This window comes from Eumetopias jubatus, unplaced genomic scaffold (genome assembly GCF_037043125.1).
Source record: "Eumetopias jubatus isolate StellerSeaLion01/CBP00866 unplaced genomic scaffold, mEumJub1_p1.0 scaffold_8, whole genome shotgun sequence".
In the NCBI taxonomy this organism is placed as follows: Eukaryota; Metazoa; Chordata; class Mammalia; order Carnivora; family Otariidae; genus Eumetopias; species Eumetopias jubatus.
The window spans coordinates 133,415,619-133,437,726 of NW_028274814.1; the positions used below are offsets into that span (position 1 = coordinate 133,415,619).

General features: G+C 57.1%; 1 protein-coding gene across 1 annotated transcript in view; it reads left to right on the forward strand.

Annotated features, from left to right (window-relative positions):
* Positions 1-1,080: 1,080 nt before the first annotated feature.
* Positions 1,081-22,108, forward strand: part of CACNA1I (calcium voltage-gated channel subunit alpha1 I) — a 102,978-nt gene continuing 81,950 nt past the window's right edge. Inside the window, exons 1-2 of the mRNA XM_028115684.2 lie at positions 1,081-1,319; positions 21,863-21,974. Of these exons, the coding sequence (XP_027971485.2) occupies positions 1,081-1,319; positions 21,863-21,974 (351 nt within the window). The remainder of the gene's footprint in view (positions 1,320-21,862; positions 21,975-22,108) is intronic.

Consider the following 22,108-nt stretch of genomic DNA (forward strand, 5'->3'; position numbering starts at 1 on the left):
GTCCTTCCTCCTTCACCGTTGGCCGGCTGTGTAGAGGGGGCCACGCAAAGCCACGGTCAGTCATCCCCGAATCTGGAGGGCCAGTGCTGGGACTCTGGCATGGGAGCGTGCCCTAGCCTCGGTGGCCACTTCCTTCTCTGGGTCTGTTTCTCCAGCTGCATGGGAGTGTTCCTGGGGTTGTTGGAAGCATCAGTCGAGACCGGGATGTGCAAGTCCCCCTGAGCTGTAGTCAGGAGCAGCTATGAAAATGTGCGGGCCCCCGATCACAAATTATGAAGAATTTCAAGTTGGTGACAGCCGAGCATTAAACCCAGAGCAGGGCCCTTCTGAGCATGGAACCGTGGGTGGCCGCACTGGTCACACTCCCAGGAAGCCAGCCCTGGTGGCGCTTTCCTTCTGCTGTTACCGGGCTGTGTGTCTGTCCTGTCCCTTCTCTGGGCCTCAGTTTCTCCAGCTATAAAGCAAAGAGGTTGATGTGTAGGGTGCCTGAGTTCTCACCTTTGTGAGGTGGTAGGGGGGAATCCCTGGGCTCCATCGTAGGTCTCAGCTCAGGGGTCACTGCCTCAGGGAAGCCTACCGTGATTCCCTCCTGGCTTGCCCAACTCCCTTGGTGTCCAGCTTCACAGCCCTCCAACCTCTCCTTTGTTAATGCCTGTCAAGCTGGTGATGATGTCTGACTTTACAGTAACTTCCCTTTTTTTTTCTTGCAAATTTTCTTGTCTTTGACTATGTAGTAAATATACAACTGTAGTCTCATAAAAACATAACAAAACCCAAATGATACCATAACTATGTTCTAGGTAGGTTTTATTCTTCTCACTCTTCATCTCCCCAAACTGAGGCTGCGCAGGGTTGACCAGACTTGCCCCAGGACCCCTCCCTGGAAGTGGATTCCAACTCGGGTGCATCGGGGCCCTCAGCTCTCTCCTAATCCTTGTGGCAGCGTGCGGGCGAGGGGCCTATGGGCTGTCTGGGCTGTGTCCCCTTGTGAGGGAAGGCGGGTTGGGAGGGTGGATGCCAGGCAGCCCCTGCCACGTGCTGCCCTTCCTCCTCCCCCAGGGCTCCTTGCTCAGCGCAGACATGGCTGAGACTGAGAGCTCCCCACCGCCCTCCTCCCCTGCCGCTGCCCCAGCAGCTGAACCTGGAGTCACGGAGCAGCTGGGGCCCCAGAGCCCCCCTCCCTCCCCTCCAGGCCTGGAGGAGCCCCTGGATGGAGCCGATCCTGAAGTCCCTCACCCGGACCTGGCCCCTGTTGCCTTCTTCTGTCTGCGACAGACCACCAGCCCCCGGAACTGGTGCATCAAGATGGTGTGTAACCCATATCCTTTGTGTGTGGGGGGGGCCAAGCTGTTCCCTGACGGAGCCCTGCGTGCCCTCTGGTTCGGAGGCCACGGCGGTGGTGGTGGTTGGTGAGCTCAGATGGGGGGTCTGGGGGAACATCGGGGCACGGAAGGCCGACTGATGAGGACCTGGCATCCTGCTGACCTGAACGTTCTGGAAGTTGTTGACGACTGCGGGGGTTGGTCCGGTGCCCGGCTGGCTCAGGAAGTCCTCAGGTGTGAGCCCCAGGCCTGCGCTGGCACTGGGGATGCCGAGTTAGGTCAGACCCCGACTCGTGGCTCAGCTCCCAGGGACTGGGCCGTTTGCCTGACAGTGGCCACAAGGGTGATGAGAGCCTGATGGGGACCCTGTGAGCGTGGACCCCGAGGCAGCAGTAAGCAGCCTCCTCACAGATCTCCCTGCCTCCACTTGCTGCCCCTGGACTGCTCGTGTTGGCCGGCCCCTGCCTTGGACCCTTCGCAAAGTCCTAACCCAGCCCACCGGGCCACCTTACTTCTTACCAGCTGCTTCTCCTGTGTTCTTGCACGCCTCAGGGCCTTCGCACAGGCTCTTCCTTTTGAAATGCTTTTCCTTGCTCTCTTCACCTGGCAGAATCCTTCACTGCATCCTTCAAATCACAGCGTGTCTCCTCCTCAGAGCAGCCTACCGTGATTCCCCCTTGGCCTCTCTGTTTGTTGTCACTCCCTAGCTGTGGCATTCTGAATGTAACATTTGCCTCCTCTAGGGTCCTGTCAGGTGAGCGGGACGTGGACCGAGCCTGTCTGGTTTGCTGCTGGACCCCAGCCCCCCAGCACGGTGCCTGGCACCCGGCGCATGCTCCTTCAGTGTTCACTGGGCGCATATTGGCAGTGTCTGAGCTGAGTCTCCAGCAGTGAGCAGTCAGGTGGAGAGGGCGGTGGGGAGGAGGGTGTGTCAGGAGCAAAGGCCTGGAGAAGAGAGGAACTGAAGGCAGTTTGTTGTGGTTGGAGTGGAGGAGGGAGGGCCAGTGTGGAGGGGGAGGGGGAGAGGGAGGCTCGCAGGGCTGAGTGAGGAGCTGGCCGACGTTCTCAGGGCAACGGGATCAGGCGAAATTTACAGCAGGGTGTGATGTGGAGCCATCAGTGTTTTAGAAGGACTGACTGCTCATTGTGCCGTGGAAATGGATCACGGCTGGGCTGGGGGCTGGGGGCCAGTGAGGAGGAGGCTTTGGGACCTAGACATGGTGGCCTCTGGGTTTGGGGGCCCGCCAAGCCAAAGAGTCTCTGCCAGTGTTTGAGGCCACGCTGAGTAGCACCTGAGTCCAGCTCTGGACCCCTGGGCTACCCGGGATGGCAGCTGGTGTGGTGAGGTGGCCCCCAGAAAGGCTGGGGGAGGCAACCATGCAGAGCCCAGGGCTGCTGGCCTCCCTGCTCTGGAAGGGCTGGGTGATGACCTTGGAAACTGGAGGGTCTCTGCTGCAGTGGGTGGAGTGTGGTTCTGGGTGCCGTTAGCTGGATGGAGGGCCAAATGCCAGGTGTTCCTTCTGTAGGACAGCTCAGGCGGTTTCAGGCATGATTAGAGGGTCTGTTCAATAAGTTTGTTCACCCAGCGCTCACTGACATCAGCCCTGGAATCGTGGAGGATAGAGAAACATAGCTAGCTGGTCTGCCCTGAGGAGCTGCCAAGAGTGGGGGATGCAGTCACCATCCATGGGAACAGTTTTAGTACAGTATGTCGGGAGAACCTTAGGAGCATGTGAGCTGGGGGGTGGCCAGGCCAGGAAAAGGGAGACCACAGGAGCTTTGGGCCTTTGAGGAAGAGAAAGCCTCCCTGGAAGATGAGGGAGACGATGGAACCATGTCACAGGTACCTAGCCTGGGTGGGACTAGGGCTGATTCTGGCTCTGCCATTTGGGTGCCGTGTGACCTTGGGAAAGTTACTTTACCTCTCTGGTAAAGTAGCCTCATATGGTCTAGACAGTCAAGATCTGGGCTGGGCTGGAGGCAGAGGCATGGCTCAGATGACCTTGGCTTGGGAGTGTGACCCAGCTCACCCTCTGACGGGCTCTGGAGCATCTGGCTGGGCAGATGCAGCCCAAAGCTGGCCCCAGTGTCTCAGAAGCCCTTGGATGGAGAGCGCATCTGAGTCCCGTCTACCGTAAACTAGATGTGTGACTCTGGGCAGCTCCTTCTCTCTGAGCCTCAGTGCCTCTACCTAAAAAGAGGGGCCTGGATGAGAGGGCCTCCTCCAGCCCTGGGAGCCTGGGGTGCCAGCCATACTTGGCCTTACCCCTGACCTTAGGTACTCTGGGCCCTGGTCACTGGGCAGCCCACAGAGACCCTTCTAGGTTGCCACATTTCTGGTGTGTTGGGCAAAACAGAGTCCCTGGGGTCCTCTGGCCTTTGTCCTCACCATCCCCCTGGGCTCCACCCTCAGTGCATGTGGGAGCCTGGGGGTGGGAGCAACTGGCCCCCCAGGGAGGAGGACTTGGTCCTCCTCTGTCTCAGGGAGAGCCTGGGTCCAAGCGTGTGGAAGCCGCCTCGGGGAGGCGTGCTGCCAAATTCAGCCCCTGCCTTCAGGAGGGGCTCCCCAGCACTGGTTGCTGCTCAGAGCATGTTGGGCTCCCTAGGCCCCATGAGAGAGGCTGCTGAGGCTGGGGTGAAGGATGCAGGCGATTCAGGTCTCTGCCTGAACTGACTGCCTCGCTTCTGAGCTCCCTTCTAGACCAAAGATCTGATGACTCCAGAGTGGAGCGGCCTCAGAAGTGTCAGGTCTGGGACTCTCGGACTAGAAGCTTCTGTGATTGAGTCTCAGGGGTTCAGAGTTTAAATGTAAGGCTCATGGACAATCAAATTCCAAGCCTCTGTGATTTCAAAGTCTGTAAAGTTCTGTGTTTCAAAGAGGGCGTGAGTCTGAGATTTGGCGGTTGTGATGGTATGTGTTTGGAAGTCCACGGACGCGAGATTCTAGGCTTTGTGAATAGGATGGTTCAGCGCCCAGATTTCATAGCCTGAGTTGGGCCCGTGGGAGGGAGGCCAAGGCAGGTCTCTGCAAATGCAGGCCCAGGTGACCTTGGTTAGTGTCAGCAGGGGCCCTGGATCAGAGACTTGACTGTAGGTACGCTCAGGTCGGGCTTTAGGGTCTTGGTGTGTATGTGGGTCTCTTTGATCAGGTGCTGAGGGCTCTAGGATTCTTCCCTGGCCAGAAACCTCCCTTCCCCTGCCTCCTCCTTGGGAGGGAGCTCCAGGAAGGGGCAATGCTTAAGCAGGTGCTCCTCGGTGGGGACACTGTTGCCATTTTGAGTGTGACAGTATTTTGTGATCCAGGCTGACTTGCATATTACAGGATATTTGGTGTTCTTGGTCCCTAAATATTAGGAGGCAGTGGCCCCGAATCTTTGTGACAACCATAAATGACCTTTCCTATCCCCAGACTCTGCACGATTCTGCTTCCCATCCAGAACCCAAAGGAATGATGGATGTGTTGGCATCAGGGTCAGGCTAGCCGGAGCAGCTATCAGGCCCAGCAGGCCCAGGGCCGGGACAGGGCAGGATGGCAGGGTCTGCTCAGAAAGACTGTCCTGAGCATTAGAGTCCCTGCTGTGTGAGGGGCCCTGGCTCAGAGCCAGTTGTCCTTTGAAACCTGGTGCTCCCTGACTCGGCTCCTTACCCAGCTCGACGCCACCTGACTCACTGGAGAGCCAGAAGAGGCTCCTGGGACTGAGCTGAGCTGGAGAGCTGGGCTGGTGAGCCGGGTGGGAAAGGGCTGCTCGCCCAGATGTCCGCACCACTCCCTGTCGGGTCTGGGCCTTGAACAACACACTGCCAGCCAGGGTTTCAGCTGGGAAGTCTCCGGGTCTGAAGTGTTGGGGGATTGGTCCCGCTGTTTGACTCATGGGTAGGTGGCATGTGGAAAATGCTGGGGACCTGAGTCAGACAGACCCAGGGGCTCATTCTGCCTCTTATTTGCTGTGTGATCATGGGCCAAGTTTTTTTTTTTTTTAAGATTTTATTTATTTATCTATTTGAGAGGAAGAGAAGGAGCACGAGCAGGGGGGAGGGGCAGAGGGAGAGGGAGAAGCAGGCTCCCCGCTGAGCAGGGAGCCCAACGCGGGGCTCGATCCCAGGACCCTGGGATCATGACCTGAGCCGAAGGCAGACACTTCACCAACTGAGCCACCCAGGCGCCCCCATGGGCCAGTTTTTTAACCTCTCTGAGGCCCGTGCTCCCTGCTGTCAAATGGGGGTGGTGGTACCCCCCTCTCAGGAGTGCACTGAAGATCAGGCAGTACGCAAGGCGAGTGAGGACATGGAGCTCTGAGGACTAGAGACACTGCCGCCCATGTGGTTATCACGCTTATCAGCTGCGCTCACAGGTGCACCGGGCCTCACGGATCACCGAGCAAACGCTCTGCTCGTGGGAGATGCAACGAGACGTTAGGCATCAAGCCTTTAGACAGCACATAACGCCTTCAGAGGACATTGTTTCCAGGGAAAATCATCGATCTCTGTTACTTAGGGAAATTTGTGCCAGTTACGCCCTCGGTTGTCACGCCCTCAGCCCCGGACACGTGGCCAGTCGGCCGCAGCACGACCCATCAGCTGGAAACCTACCTATTTCCTCCCCCGGCTTCGATGTGGGAGTCTTTCTTGGGAGCCTACCCGGCTGCGTGTAGGAGAAGGGCCCGTGGGGGGCTGTATTTGCTCTGGTTTTCCCTCCCCGAGCTTTGCTTTTCCCGGCTCTGTAAGGGACGTTTACAGGTGATTAGAGATGACTCCTTGGAAGCATCCAGCAGCGTGTCCAGCACAGGGGAGGGGCTCGGGGTGATACTAAGGGCTGGCACTCCTGGTGCTCAACGCTCTGCTGTCTTGACACCTGTAGCCACCCCCCGAGGGGCTGTGACAGCCCCATTTCCCACACAGGGAAGGTGAGGCTCAGAGCGGTTGAGTAACTTCTACCCCGTGTCGCACAGCCAGGATGTAGGAGAGCTGGGATGAAAACTTCGATTTCTCTGAATCCCCAGCCTCAGCTTGTATCCAGGACATTGCAGCCACCTGCCGAATCTGGAGAAGCGCCCGGTTCTCCATGCTCCACCCGGGGCGGGGAGATTTGCTCCGCAGTTCCAGGAGGCAGCGGGGAGGGTCTCCCTGGGTTTCGGCATCTACATCCGGCAGCCACCTCTGTGGCCTGCCTGGGGCCGTCCCCTGAAGGGTGTGCAGCCCCCTTCCCTTTGGGTGCACTCCGGGGCGCATACACGGTGGGAAGCCAGTGGGCTGTGAAGGAGGCCTCTGCGGGGCCAGGCTGGGACGAAGGAGACACCAGCTGCCTGTGACCTTGGATCCGTCACCCCCACTCCCCCCACCCCCCCGACCCTCGGTCTCCCCGTCTGCAGGATGGGAGAGTTGGCCAGTGAGGTTGGGAAGGGGCTGGTGGGGAACCCACTTCCGGCCCTCCTTGGAAAGCATCTCAGTGCTGTCTTTGGGGAACACCCAGCGCTGTGTTCCTTGTGGCTGGGCTCCCTCGCTCTGTGCTTGTGGCTGTGGCCCGGGCTCTCATCTGTCTGCTTCTGGTCCCCTGCCTGGCTCCGGCCCCCTGCTTGCTCTTGCTTCGAAGTCCAGCTGGCTGAGACCCCAGCCGCGCAGACCCTCTGACCTTGGCCGGTCACTGGGCAGGAAGAGGGCAGGGCCCGCAGTCTCATCATAGCTCAAGCCTTGTGCTGTTTATTCTGGGGGTTCAGCATGTTTGCTGGAGGTGAATGGGCTCTTGTTTGTCTCTCACCCATTCATGAGATCATTTGACAAGATCATTTGACAGCTATGACCGTTTTGTGCAAGGGAAGGTGACTCTGACTCCCTGGGAGAGACGTCGATCGGCGGCCCCTCCCAAGAAGGCACCTGTCGGGTGGTGATGAGGAATGATGGTGGCCCAGGGCGCTGGTGGGGCCTGGAGAGGGGGGTCCAGGTGCAGGGGTTGGTGCCTTGGGGTTGGTGTTGGGAGAGGGCTCCGGTGACCCCAGGGACTGTGGCTTGCATGAGTGTGAATGCAGACCTACTCCTGGCTTCTTGGCCAAGAGGCCTTTGCCTTTGCTGAGCTTCTGTTTGCTCATCTGTGAGGTGGGGCCATAGCAACCCCCAGTTGGGAATGTCAGGAGGTCAAGTGACAATTCCAGGACAAGCCCTGGCTGGGCTCCTACAACAGTTAAGTGCCGAGCGGCAGCTGTAGGCACACTGGGGCCAATGGGGAAGCTGTAGGGAGTCACCTGGGGTGGCAGGACCCTGACAAGGGTCCTGAAGGTAGTGCCACCTGGGCCCCCAGTCTTTGACGATGGTCTGAGAAACCTGTGGGCCAGGCTGCCAGGGAGCGAGGCTCTCGGTGGTGCGTGAGGATGGGGTGTGCTGGCTTCTGGGGGAGGGAGGGCATGAAGGGTGGGCAGTGGGAGGAAGAGAAAGTCTGGGGAGCCCCAAATGTGGTGGAGGAGAAAAGGGGGTAGTCACCTGCAGCAAGACCCCCTCCCATCACCCTGTGTCCGATACAGTCCCTTGGGCCACCCCCCCATCTCTGGGCATGCTCCCTCAGTCTTGCTGCACCAGATCAAGGCCTCTAGGACCCTTCTCAGGGTTTTTAACTATCAGGAAGCCCTGCCTTAATCTAACCTCCATCCCCCCTGGCCTGAGCCCATTCCCTGTGGCTGGGCTGTTGGGAACAGCTGAGTTTTTCCATCTTCTTCTGTCTAAATAGACAGCTCCTGGGATCTCACCCCAAATGCCCACTGACAAGGGGGCATGCCCTCCTTCCCCTGCACAGTGAAGAGAGCACCCGGGAGCCTGGACTTGTGCCACATGGGCAGTCACCTCCGCCCTGGACCCAATCTCTGCCCCCTCCCTCACGTTCCTCCTCAGGGGCTCCTGGGGCCCCCTTGTGTGGAAGGGGTTTGTCACCCACAGAGTGCTGCGTGCCCGGGAGGGGCTGTTGTCTCCCTCCCTGCCTGCCTTCTTTCATTTGTTCACTCATTCTTTCCTCACTCCAACACCTCCCAGGGCTCCCTGTCACCCCCAGAATAGTATCACTTGGCTGGATTTGGGTCCTTCCATGGTTCCCCCTGGTCTGTCCTCCAGCCACCTTCCTGCTTCTTCCCTTCATGCTCCTGTTCTGAAGCCCAAACGAGTGCTGATGTTTCCTGACATGCCCTCCTTCCCTGCCTTGGCTTCTGCTGGGTCTGCCCCCCCCTCCCCGAGATGCCCGCTCCCTGCCTCCACGACAAATCCCACCGGTCCCCCAGGCCCAGCTGCCTGGCCCCTCCCTGCAGGGAGTGTTCCAGGATCCCCAGCTCCTTCCTCTCTTGACCCCTCTTTATCCTACAACTTTCTTCCTGCCTCAGGGGAATTGTTTGTGGCTGGCTTTGTCTCCTCCATCTGAGTGAGGCCCCAGAGAGCATGGCCTGGGGCTCTCACTTCACTCTGTGGCCCAGCCTGGGCCTGGCACTGATGGGCTCCTGTCTCGCTTTCCAGTTCATTCAGTGCTTCCCCGCCTGCCTTGGCCTCTCAGATTCTCTCAGCAACTCCCATGAGGTGGCAGGGCCGGGAGTTTGCTAACCCCCATTCTATAGCTGGGGAGCCTGAGGCCCAGGAAGGGAGCATGCCTTGCCCAGGGGCACATGTTGAGTAATCAGACAGCCAGGGCAGACCTGCCGGTGCTGATGGCTTGCTCATGGCTGGGGAAGGGGCTCTTTAGGGAAGGGTATTCCCTCCTCCTTCAGCCTGGGGCTAATGAGAATGCCCAGATGGGTGGCCAGTGTTGCTGGAAGAAGCAACACGTGTCTGGGAAATTGTCCGTTTCCCTCCATCTGGTGTAGAGAAGGTTTGTTTTTCTCAGAAGTAAAAGTCAGCATCGAGCTGTGCCCTAGGGATGCTTCTGGTAGCCAGAGGGGCTGTCACACTCTCGACTGGTCAGCAGGGTGGGCTGGACAGCCAGTTGGAGGAGTCTGGCTGGGCCAGAGAGGGCCTGACCCTCAGGGCAACCTCTGGTACCATCACATGGGGATTTCTTTCTTTTTTTTTTTTTTTTAAGATTTTATTTATTTGACAGTGAGAGACACAGCAAGAGAGGGAACACAAGCAGGGGGCGTGGGAGAGGGAGAAGCAGGCTTCCCGCAGAGCGGGGAGCCGGATGTGGGGCTCGATCCCAGGACCCTGGGATCATGACCTGAGCCGAAGGCAGACGCTTAACGACTGAACCACCCAGGCGCCCCTCACATGGGGATTTCTGTGTAAAGAGAGCTGTGGGTGAAGAAGCTGCCTCTGATCCAACCTGGGGGCATTGGTGAAGCCTGCCCGGAGGAGGGGGCATTTGGCCTGGGTCTTGCTGCATGAGTAGGAGTTTTCCAGAAGCACAGTTGTGGGATAGTGTTCCAGGCAGAGAGAATAGTATAGAGAACAGTGAGTTTAGTGTGGCTGGAACAGGGTGAGGCACGTGCTGGATAGCAGGTGTCAAATGCCAGTTTGGAGCTTGTTCTTGATCTTGCGGGCACTGGGGAGCCCTTGATGGGTGTCCAGCAGGGATGGGATATGAGTAAATTCATCTGTTAGAATGGTCACTCCTGGAGCAGAATGGAGGATGCTTGAGGGAGAGAGAGACCTGGAGACCAAGCAGTAGACTCCTGAAGCAAATGTTGATTGATGGTTGATGATCGATCGATTGATTGACTGAACAAGTGTTTTCTGTAGCTCAGCTTCAGAACAGTGTTGGCCACTGTTCTACACTTGAGTGGAGGTGCCCTTGGGCTGTTTAGCCATGTTGGGTGGAGCCTCGGAATACCAGGCCTGGATCTTCAGTGGTGACCCTGAGGAGTCCCTAGCCTGATGGGTGAGGCAGAGCCAGACCCACATCATACTCCTGTGAAGCAAAGTGGGATAAAGGCTGGGCGGAGGGACCCTCAGGGAGGCCGTGGCCACCAGGAGGATGGAGTGGTCAGTCTGTCCAAACTGGGGATGCTGCAGGAAACTTCTGATGAAGAAGGAGGCCTCCAAGCCAGGGCAGGAGGGTGTCTGATGGGCAAGAGGTGGAGGGAGGGGGCTGGCAGCCCCGCTGAGGGAAGTGCCTCGTCAAGGGCTCTACGGTCACCCGGGATGCTGGTAACAGCCTGGTGTGTGGGCTGGGAAAGGAACGGGGTGGGGGCTGAAGGACACCTGGGGTCCAGATTTGGAGGTCAAAGGGGGAGACTGCACCGGGAGGGTACTGGCAGTGACTAGGGACCACCTGTGTGGGGGGAGCATTCCATCTTCCCAGCCCCTCAGGCAGCTTTAGAGAGGCCCAGAGAGGTGGAGTGTTTGTCCAGGGCCGGAGCGGCTGAGGGGGGCTTGGGCGGGAGCCCAGGGTGTGCGCGGCCCCGTGAGAGCTGACCGCGAGGCTAGTTGTAATTGATAGTGAGCAGGAGAATTAGAAAGAGGGCTGGCTGGCTAATGAAGTGTCAGCCCCCTCCTGGGGGCATTTAAAACATGATTGGATTTTTATTCGTCCATCCTGCCTGGGCTTCGGCGTCTGTGTCAGTAGCCAGCTTTGACCTGCCACCTCCCTCGGACCGCCTCGCCATCCTGTTGGGAGACAAACGGCCCTGTTTGTTTCTCTCCGAGAGAAATCGATCTGTCTTTTTAATCAGCCGGAATGTCTCCTTGCTAATCTCACTCCAGCTCTCCTGTGGGGCTGCCTTCCGCACTTCTGGCCCCGTCTGCCCTGTGGAGCTGCGCTCTGGTCTCCCCCTTCTCTCCCCAAGTTCAAATCCCGACGCTGGTACTTCCTGCTGTGTGACGCTGAGCAGACAGCTCGACCTCTCTGGACGACAGTTTCTATCTGTCTGAGAAAGCATGAGAAGGCTCGGCTGACTGCGAGGTGCTATAGGAATGCGAGGGCTTGGGGTGTTGGCGGGGAGAGGGCCAGGGTGGGGGTGGGGAGAGTAGGGTACCCAAGGTCTGCACCTGGCTTCCCCCCAGAGAGTGGCAGGAGAGGCTCTCAGCCGCACCCCTACGTTGAGTGAGGAGATGATTGGGGATTGGCTGTCCCCCAGGGTCCAGTCTGGGCTCTGCTAAGTGCAAGCTCCGCGACCTCAGGCAGGTCACCCCTCTCTGGGTGTCAGTTTTCTCATCTATAAAATTGTGGGGTGGGGGAGGTTAGGCTGTATCAGTGGTTTTCCCTTGGGATGATATTGCCCCTAGATTTGGCAATGTCTGGAGGCATTCTTGGTTGTCACAACTTGGGGAGGGTGTTGTATTGGTTTCTAGTGGATAAAGGCCAAATATCCTACAATGCATGGGACAGCTTCCCGACAAAGAATTATCAGGTCCTAAATGCCAAAAACCCTGGCCTAGGTGGTCCCTGGGATCTCTTGAAGCTCTGAAAGTGTGGGCACAGCATGGGTCTTGGGGCAAGGAGGGTGGAGACTGAGAGGGGGAGTTTCTGAAGGAGGAAGAGAGGACAGTGCTGAGTCCCCACCTGAAGGTTTCCTGTGGTCATATAAACTTGGGTTTGAATCCCGGAGCTGCCATTTACTAGAATGTCACATTTCCAACTGCCTTCCCATGCACCCACCCGTCCATCTCCCCACTCACGAGTCCTTCGGTCCATCCATCCATCCATCCATCCATCCATCTTTCCATCTCTTCATCCATTCATTTGCCCATCAACCCATCATCCATCTACCTAACCTTTACATTCATGCATTCATTCCCCCCTTCCCGACCATCCACCCATTCACTTGTTTGGCAGATACTTGTTGATCAATACACCTGCCCCTATCTCCCATCCACCCTGCCACATGTTCACTGTCCAGTTAAGCCCTCTTCTTGTACTGTCTACAAGGCTTTTTGTACCTGACTTGTTCTCCTCACCTTCTAGACTATGAGCTCCTTGAGGGCAGGCTCCACATTCCATTAATACCTGTCTGTTCTTTAGGCCCTGGCCCTCAGCTCTGCACATAGTAGGTGTGCAGAAAAACTTTCTGTGAAGTGTATCCTAGCAAGCAAGGTTTGGAGGTGGAGGTTGTGTGGATAGAGATGTGGCTGACCAAGAGCACTTACACAAAGGGCCTTCAGTGTCAAGCCAAGGAGTTTGTCGGAAGGCGGTGGGAAGCCACGGAAGGCTTTTGGTTCCGGAGGAACCCTCTGGCTGTGCATGGAGGATTTATCAGAGGAAGCCAGGCTGGAGGAGGAAGCTATTTCAGAGTCAGGGGTGAGGGAGTACAACCTGCCTGGGTGGAGGTGCAGATTTGTGGGTGGAGGGGAGAGACTGAGGTGGTGAAATGGACAGATCTCTGAGAGGGACAAGGCGATGAAGGGGAGGGAACCTCTGGAGGGTTCTCCCATCCGGACAACTTCTAGCGTTGGTTGTGGTTGGGGAACATCATTCACTGGGGTGGGAAATGCAGAGAATTTGGTGATCTGGGGAGGATAGGCCCTAATCCATTATGATGTCTTTGAAGTCCCCAGAGACATCCTAGGGGGCGTCTTTGTTGCTCAGCAGTGAGTCGGCCTCGGGCTGGGACAGATTCCGGACCTGGTCCGCTGGCCGACCACCGTATCGCCAGAGTTGGGGCCGTGGCAGTGGGTGTGCGGTCAAGGAGAGGAGAGGGGAGACCAGAGGGTGGGGAGCCTGAGAAAGGCCAACATTTGAGGGACAGAGCCAGGAAGTGGGAGGAGGACCTGCCCAGGTCCTTGTGGTATCCTTGGGGCCCAAGGAGGAGAGAGTTTCTAGGATGAGGGTCTTCACCTGGGGTCCTTGAACTTGGAAGGGGACAAGTTGCACGTTTGTTTTCACTGGTGTCTGAGTGAAACTGAGCGTTTCTTTCTGTTGTGAACAGAGGTAACAAACCAGGGTGTGATTTTTGGCAGTTCCTGCGACTCACTGGTACTGATCATCCGTCACCCCGCGGTGGCTGTGGACTTGATCACTGCTCTCCAGCCGCACACATCAGACCTGCCACAGGCGCTGGCTCTTCATCGTGTTGATTATGAAGCTCATGTGGCGCTCCATCCCAAGTCTGTTTTTAAAAAAAATGTTTTGACAACTATTTTAACATAACTGGCTTCCTTCCTTTCTAATTCTAGGCATAAAAAAAAAGTATGCATTAAAAACATGATTCTGAGAAAGGGCTCGTGAACTTCCCCAGGGGGTCCGGGGAAGCCTCAGAACTGCTTTTGCAGGAGAGTGGGCCGGCCGTGCCCAGGGCTGCTGGCCAGATGGGCGAGGCGGAGGGTGCGCATGCGTGATAGCATGTGCAGGTGCCCAAAGGGCTGTGGCGCTCAGTGGGAGTGCATACGTGGACGCGTGCACGTGTGTGGTCACTGGCAGGCAGGGGAGACGTGTGGTGGGGGACAGGCCCCCAGGAGACCAAGCGAGAATATCATCACCCTCTGTCCGTGTCTCCACCGCGTGTCTGCTTGTGGTTTCTGGAGGGCAGGGACTGCATCTTCTTCATGTGGGGTTCCCAGAGCCACTGTGGGCCAGACAGAGGGGGTCTCGGTGAGGGGTTGCCAAATAAAGGAGTAGTGAGTGATGGATGTTAAAAGGGAGAAGAGGAGGGCTCAGGGTGGGAAGGGAGGCTGCAAATCCCTCCAGCACAGAAACTCCTCCTTATGCTCCTTGATACCTCCAGGTGATGGGGACCTCACTCCTTCTGAGCTGCTCCAGGTAGGGCTCTGGGCACAGAGAGGGATGGATACCCTCTGCCCTGGGACAGCACAGCCTGGTTGGTGGTGAGAAGCCAGGACAGACCACACTCAGTTTGATAGCTGACATTAAAGGGGGTACATCCAAGACATTGTGAGTACCCCCTGCCTAGGACTCCAGGAGGGTTCCCCGCGGCACACCTTCTTTGGGGGTGGGCTCTTGAGGCTGGGCCAGCCCCCGGACAGTGGGACCCTGGGCCCCAGCGGTCTGCCCTGCCCTCCCCTTTTCATCAGCAGGGGCTGAAGCCTCCTTGGCTGGAGTTCTCATCCCATGGACCATCCACCCTGGGTTCTCTTCCAAGCTGGCAGCCCCTGTTCCCTCACCTCCCCCACTCCGGCTGTCTGCACTGGGCACCGAGGCCTGCTGGGCATCTGGGAATCAGAGACTTTGGCCAAATTCAATGAGTTCTCAAATTAAGGGGCCTCTAAGAAGTGGGATTGGGGGCAGGGACAAGGAAGGAAGGGAGCACTCACTTGCTCATCTTGCCCCTGTAAGGGTTCTCAGCCCACGGAGACTCTAGCATATAAGCAGAACCAGTCTAGCCCAGGCTGGGCTGTGTGTCATGTGGGGAGCTCCCCATTGCTGGAGGCATGTAAGCAAAGAGGCCTTAGGACCATCTCTCCAGCAAGTCTGTCCACTTTATGGAGCAGCTTTCTGTCCCAGCTCAACCACCGTGTGACCTTGGGCAAGTATCTGGACCTTTATTTTTGTATCTGTGAAGTGGGTATAGTAACCCACTATCTCCCGAGGCTGCTATGGGCATGGGAGGAACAAATTTTTTTTTTTTTTTAGAGAGGGAGAGAGGGAGATTGGGCAAAGGGAGAGGGAGAGAGAGTCCCAAGCAGGCTCCATGCCCAGCGAGGAGCCCGATCCTGATGTGGGGCTCGATCTCACAACTTTGAGATCATGACCTAAGCCAAAATCAAGAGTTGGATGCTTAACTGACTGAAGCACCCAGGCGCCCCGGGAGGAACAAATCTTTAAATAAACAGGGGATAGGATGGTGTGAGGTTCAAACCCCTCACTAGCTGTGGCCTGAGCAAATCAGTCACACTGTCCCTTGCAGGGTTGTGACGAAGGTTGACACGGCGAGGGGGGTGGGGTCTGTGAGAGTGGCCGCCCCAGCAGGTGCTCGTGTGGTTTTATTGTTGCATTTTATTTTTCCTTAGAGCAATTGTCCTTCATCATTTTTTGTTGTCCCCCCGCCTCCCCTTTTAAAGTAGGCTCCAAACCCAGTGTGGAGCCCAACATGGGGGTTGAATTCACAGCCCTGAGATCAAGACCTGAGCTGAGATCAAGAGTCGGAAGCTTAACTGACTGAGCCACCAGGCGCCCCTGTGTTGCCCTTTTTATTGAGGTGTAAGGTGTACATGCAGCAGAGCTCACAAATCTTTGCTTCCAGCTCAGGGCATTTTCCCATATAAATACACTCCGGTGACCACACTCAGGCCAACAAGAACATCTCCAAAGGATAGAGAGCACCCCAGAAGCTCCCCCGTCCCCCACCTCCGATGGGTGCTCCCCCGAAGTCACCGCTGCTCTGAGCTCCTTCACTGTAGGGTTAGCTTTGCCTGATTTTTCACTTTATGGAATTGGATTCACACACTTTGCTCTTGGGTGTCCTGCTTCTGTTACCTGGCATTATGCTGGTGAGCTTCGTCTCAGCTGTCGCACATGTCAGCGGTTTGCTGTTTGTCATTGCTGGGGAGTATTCCATCGAATGGATGTGCCGCTGGCTTTCTCAGCCTCAGCACTGCTGACACATGGGGCTGGATAATTCTCTGTGGTGGGGCTGTCCTGTGCATTGCAGGATGTTTGTTTAGCAGGGTCCCTGGTCTCTACCCATTAGATGCCAGTGCCCTGCCCCCCCCCCCGGGGCAATCAAAAATGTCTCTAGACATGGCCACATGTCCCCTGGGGGTCAGAATCATCCCTAGTTGAAATCTGCTGCCCGACTCATTCTCCTGATGATGCATGCTTGGGTTGTTCCCAGGTTGGGGCCATTATGAATAACAGAGCTATGAGCCTTCTGGCACAGGCCTTTCTGTGGACTTCTGTCAGAATTTCTCCAGGGTATGCACCCGGGAGTGGCCCAGCTGGCTCCTAACAGGGGCCTCTGTTTCACTTTAATAGATGCCGGGGCGCCTGGGTGGCTCAGTCGTTAAGCGTCTGCCTTTGGCTCGGGTCATGATTCCAGGGTCCTGGGATCGAGCCCCGCATCGGGCTCCCTGCTCCGCGGGAAGCCTGCTTCTCCCTCTCCCACTCCCCCTGCTTGTGTTCCCGCTCTCGCTGTGTCTCTCTCTGTCAAATAAATAAATAAAAATCTTAAAAAAAATAGATGCCAAGCAGTGGCTTTTGCTCATAAAGACAAGTCAAATGAATCAATTAATGAATTAGTGAATGGATATATTCTTTGAAGCCCAAGGGTCTAGAGCATCGTTGACATTTGAAATGGTAGCCACACATCACAGCCAGGTCCTAGGACAAGGATGTGCTCTAGGGATCTCCAGGGCAGGTGTAAGCCCAGTTCATCTCCGAGCCCTGATGCACAGCCCAGGTATACAACAGGTGCTCCGTGGATGCCTGTGGATCTGGCCATGTAGAAGCCGTCCTAAGAACTGGGATCTGGAATGTCAGACCTCAGCCTTTGAAGACTGGAGGCCTGCGCTCCTATCCTGGGACTCACTGAGGACCAGTAAGGGAAGTACCCCCACGTTGGGGCTGGCTCTCCTTCCCTGCCTCTCTGGTCCAGGAGGATGCAGCTTCCAGCCCTTTCTTCCACTTGATTTATTTAGACAACTGAGGTGCACCCTGGGAAATGGATCAGATTTCAGATTTGACAAAAATAAAAACAAATTTGGCTGCCTCAGCCAAACCCAGCACTCCTGCCCCCACCCCCCTCCCAGAGCCCTCCGAATTACAGAAACTGTGACTGTCATCTGGGCCTACAGGATGGAGGGTGGTGGTCACCATGGTAACCGTGCTGGCCTCGGGCTCTGGCTCCTAGAGAGGAGGCTGCCCTGAGGGGCCTGCTGGGGCGTCAGGCACTGTCCCTCCATCCGGTCATTCTTCTCTCTGGGAAGTGGCAGGTTTGAGGAGACCCTCGGCCTGGTTGGCTTCCCAGGTGACCCTGTCCCTCCAGTTTTCAAGACAGCAGCTGGGACGTGGGGTGGAGTGATGACTCTGGTCCAGCTGGACTTCTTACTGACTGGGGGCCTTGAGATCAGCATCCTCCCCTTGCTGACTTGCCCTCCCATTAGCTCCTCCTCATGGGATAGCCCCTCCTCCCAGCCACGCAGGGGCCACAGGGGCGGAATGTCATCCTTCCTGACTCCCAGGCCGCCTGTGACCCCGGCCCAATCGGGAGGAGACAATGTGGGTGAGAAGGAAAAAGCGGATATTCCACTGAGCACATGCCAGTCGAGGGCCTCTCGTGTTCCAGGCTCTGTGCCTGGGGGTGGCGGGGCACGTGGCTGGGAACATGGGATTAGGAGTCAGCAGGGGGCAGATTCAAATCCTGCTGCTGTCACGTAACAGCTGTGTGACCCTGGATGGGTGTGGCTGGAGCCCTTGGAGCCACAACTCCTTCTCAGCTTCCTTATCTGTAAGATGGGGATAACAATAGTCCCTGCCAGTTTTAGGGGACTTTGCTGAAATTCTGGGGGCAACTCTGCGTTGCCTGGCCTGAACTGAGTGATTCTTTTTGAAAGGCTGTTAGTGAAGATTCGGCCCTCGGGAGGCGGACACGGTCCGAAAGGCTGTGATAGCATCTCTTCTTTATTCAAGGTCATACTAGGTAGTCAGCAGGTAACACGAGCAGGGGATTGCAGTCCTCTGCTGGTGAGGTTGTTTCCCCTTGCCCCCCCCCCCCCCGCAAGCCAAGGAATGGGAGACCCTGGGTCCTATTACAGGAGAGGGTGACAAAGAGAGGGCTTTCCCTGCTGCCCACCACGTGCCAAGCCCTGGTCCCCGGTGCATGGCTACACAGGCTCTGTGTTCTGTGGCGTCTGGGCCCCCTCCTGCACGTGCTTGCTGTAGGGTTTAAATGAGATAGTACGAGCTGTTTGATTGGAAAGCTCCATTACAAACAGACATTCAAGAGCGCTTGAGAAAGGTTTGCCAGTGTTACCTTCGTCACTGCTGCTAACCCGGGGCCTGGTACATGGTGGACGCTCAGTATATGCTCCTTGATTCACTGCTGGGCTCCGAAGACCACCGGAGGCGCCACCAGCAGAGCAGGGGGAGGCCGGCTGTAGGTGGGGCTGCGCCTCACGTGCTGGGGCCGGGGGTGGGGTGGTAGTGTGGTGGGGGTGACTCTGCAGCCCCCAGGGACCCTTTGTTTCTTTCTCCCCCAGCCGGGTGGGTGTCTGGGAAGGTTTTCTCTGCCAAGGAAGCCCAGCTGGGTCGCCATTGATCTCTTCCCCCGTCCCTGTTCCTCAGAGGTGCCCGTGGCTGCCGGTCTTGGGTCGAATGTGGGGGCTGTGCTGAGCAGGTGCTACACATGCAGAGCCTGGACCTTTGGGGAGAGACGGGGTTTGGGTGTCTGTCTGAAATCCAGCCATGGCTCAGGGACCCCTGTGGGCGGGGAGTCTGTGGTCTGAGGGTCCCTTCTGCTCCTGGCTCACGGTGTTGCAAGGAAGACTCTCTGTCCCTCTGTTTCCCATCTGCGCAGTTGGGGATTGAATTAGTCGCTTCCTGAGGACCTTGGTGGGATTGTTCTGTGAGGGAGGTCCCTCTGGCCAATGGAGCAGGCAAAGTGACGGGGTCCCCGCTGCACAGCCTCAGGTGCCAGGCAGGTGGCTTTGAGCCTTGCTGTGAGAGGCAATGGGAAGCACTGAAGACTGCCCTCGTGGAGCCAGCACTCAAGTCTTGGCCTGCCCTGTTACCTAGAAATCCTTACCGCCCTCTTGGGGACTCCGTCCTCCCTCAAATGGTCCCAGAACCCCAGAGTTATGCCTGACTGTGCTCTCAGATTTCCTCACTGCTTATGACTAATGGTGGAAACATCAGGCATTGGGCCAGGCCATGGACTTCCACAGCCCAGAGACCTCGACTCCCTCTGACAATCTCCTTCCCCACGCTTCGTGGTCTGGTTTGGCTTCAAGGAGGGCTGGGGCCTTTTATCCCCGAGCCAGTGGGGTGCATGTCAGAATTGGGCAACAATACCAGCTCTCACTTCTGAGCCTCCCAGGCTCCTGGAAAGGGCCCAGGCTCTGCCATCTGGGATTTCCCTGAGTGCCTCGGGGCAGGGCTGAGACCGTCCACCTCTGAATGTCTGAAGCTGAGCAAGCTAGAGGTGAAAGCCACTCCCTCTGCCTCCTCGAGGGACTCAGTGCAGTAACAACAGAAGCAGCGCCACGCAGTGGCTCTGGGCCCCGCTGAGTCAGGTCGTTTGGGGGGCTTAGGCTGTGTGACCTTGGGCAAGTCACTCCAGCTCTCCAGGCCTGTTTCCCCATCTGCCCCCAGTGAGCTGTGATGAGAGCCAGGGCCATGTCCCTAGGGACTTGGCACACAGTAGTCATGGTTACTGCCAAGTTCATTACTGTGGTACAAGTTAGACCATGTGGATAGGGAGCACTTCCAGAGAGGAGGCTGAGCCACCACCTTGTGAATGGGGAAAGGTGCCTCAAGGGAAGTTTCAAGAAGGGACAAATGGACTGGGCTGTGAAGGATGGGTAGGAGTTTGCCTGGTAGAGACAGTAGAAGGAAGTGCATGCAAGAGGTATGCTTGGGGACAGCAAGAAGTTCATTGCATGCCAAGCCCAATTGGTGGGAGGTAAGGCCAGAAGAATTCATTGAGTTCAGAGTGTAGGCAGCCTTGGGTGTCAGGGTAAGGAGGGTGGAGGAGCCATAGAAGGTTTCTGAACAGGGGAAGGGCATAATCAGAGCTGCGCTTCAGGCAGATTGATCTGGCTGTGGCCAAATGGCTTGGGGGCAAGCAAAGCAGGCTCTGGTTCTGAATCTCAGCTCTGTCCTTTTCCACCTGGTGACCTTGGGCAAATCAGGTTCCCCTTTGTGTCTCAGGCTCCTCATTTCTCAGTGGGACTTAACAACAGCATTCAGAATTAACTGAGGTGATGCTTGCAAAGCGCTCGGATAGTACTGGGCGCACAGCACTTGCCTGGTGATTCTGTGGGGCAGATTGGAGGGGCAGAAACCGGAGCCGGAGGCTGGGGGATGCTGTGCAGGGTCCAGGTGAGAGACACTGGGGATGGTCTGAGGCCTCAGGGAGGGAGGCGGAAGTCACAGGCAGAGACAGGCCATGTATCACAGAGGAGAACACTGGCCTTGGAGTCCAGCAGGACTGGTATGAATCTCAGCTCCGGTACTTCCCAGCTGTGTGGACTAGGTGAGGCCCCTAGTTTCTCTGAGCCTCATTTTCCTCATCTGTACAATGGGCCTGCTGACCTCCATTACTCAGGGCCCTGGTGAGGAAGAAGTGGGGGTTCTGGGCTCCTGGGAGAGACCTGCTAAGTGCATTTTGAACTTGAAGCTGGCAGGGAGGGCAGAGGAAGCAGAGGAGGAAGCTGGGAGGAGAGAAAGTGTGGCAGGCAAGGGGAAAAGCAAGGGGGGTGGGGGATGTTCATTGGTAATTAGAACGCTTGAACTTCAAAAAAGTTAATTAATGACGAAGCTGCTGCTCAGAGCAGTGCTCAGGCTAGAAGGGGGCCCTGGCAGGGACTGCCGTTAATTACAGGCTGTGGCGGGAGAGTGGCAGTGGGGTGGGGGCTAGGAAGGAGCAGGGCTGGGCAAGGAGGGTCTGAAGGAGAGGTAGAAAGGAAAGCAGCATCCCAAGGTGAGCAAGGGCCCGGGGATGAAAGGGAGGCTGTTGCCAGGGTAACCAGGTCCGTCTCCCATCAGGCAAGAAGAGGTGTTCACCCCCCGTGGGTGGGGTCTGGCTAGTGTGGCTATGTCCCAGCTTAGAGCAAGGGGCTGGGGTTCTCGTTTGGAGACACGTAAGAATCACTGGATATCAGAATGGACAGGGCCCATAGAGATTTACTTATTCATGCACCAGACATTTACTGAGCTCCTACTAGATGCCTGTCACTGTTAGAGGTATGAATGCAAAACCCCTGTCCCCTTGGAAAGGAGGTTCTAGCTGTGGATGAAGACAACAAGCATGCCAACCAGACAACTTTAGGACATAAAAGTGCCTCAGAATCCCTGCAGCTGGTGGCTGCAGGAGACTTTCTGCCTGGCCGGGCCTGTGGAGGCTGAGTTCCATCCCTCTTGGTGCAGAGGCCGGGGAGGACCTAGGCTCCGATATTCCAAAATCCGGTGATGAGTTCTAACCCCGGCCATGGAAGAGGAGGGAAGGACAGGGTTGTCCAGCCCATCCCAGCCACACTGCACAGACCCTCTGCAGTCTCCAGCTCCAGGCTTGGGGCAGACATGGAGAAGGCATAGGTCAGGGGTGGGGAGAGGTGGTCAGAGAAGGGAGGCAATGACAGAGGGAGGTGGTCAGAGGTGGACAGGCAGGGATAGTCCAGAGATGGCCTGCCAGCTGGGCGTCTGTGGGCTTCTCCCTTCCTGGCCCCGAAGGGAACACTCAGGCTGGGGCAAGGAAATGGGGGAGGGGTCCTCGCGAGTGGTGGTTTCATAGGATTTGTGTTCTCTGGTGGGTCTGGCACCCGCGGCTATGTCTGTTGTGAGATGCGTAGGCTGCTCTTTGGTCTCCAAGGTCTTTGAAAACTTGGGCGCAGACCTGCTCAGGGGGGTCATCTGGAGGGGAGTGGGGTGTATGCCTGTGTTTGTGGTGGGTGGGGTATTATAATCCCGGGTGCATTCAGCCCTCCCTTGGCTACAGTCTTCCCGACTGTTTTGTCCTTGACTCGGTGTGTACATGGTTTGAATGTGTCAGCATGTTGGTGATCCTGCTGAACTGCGTGACACTTGGCATGTACCAGCCCTGCGACGACATGGACTGCCTGTCTGACCGCTGCAAGATCCTGCAGGTGAGGCGGCCGGCCCTGCCTGGCTTGTTGTGCCCTGCCCATGCGGCCCCGCCCCCACCAGCCCCCCCCTGCCGTACCCCGCCCACCCGCCCCGGCCACAACACCCCATCCCGCCGACTAGCCCCGCCCCGCCT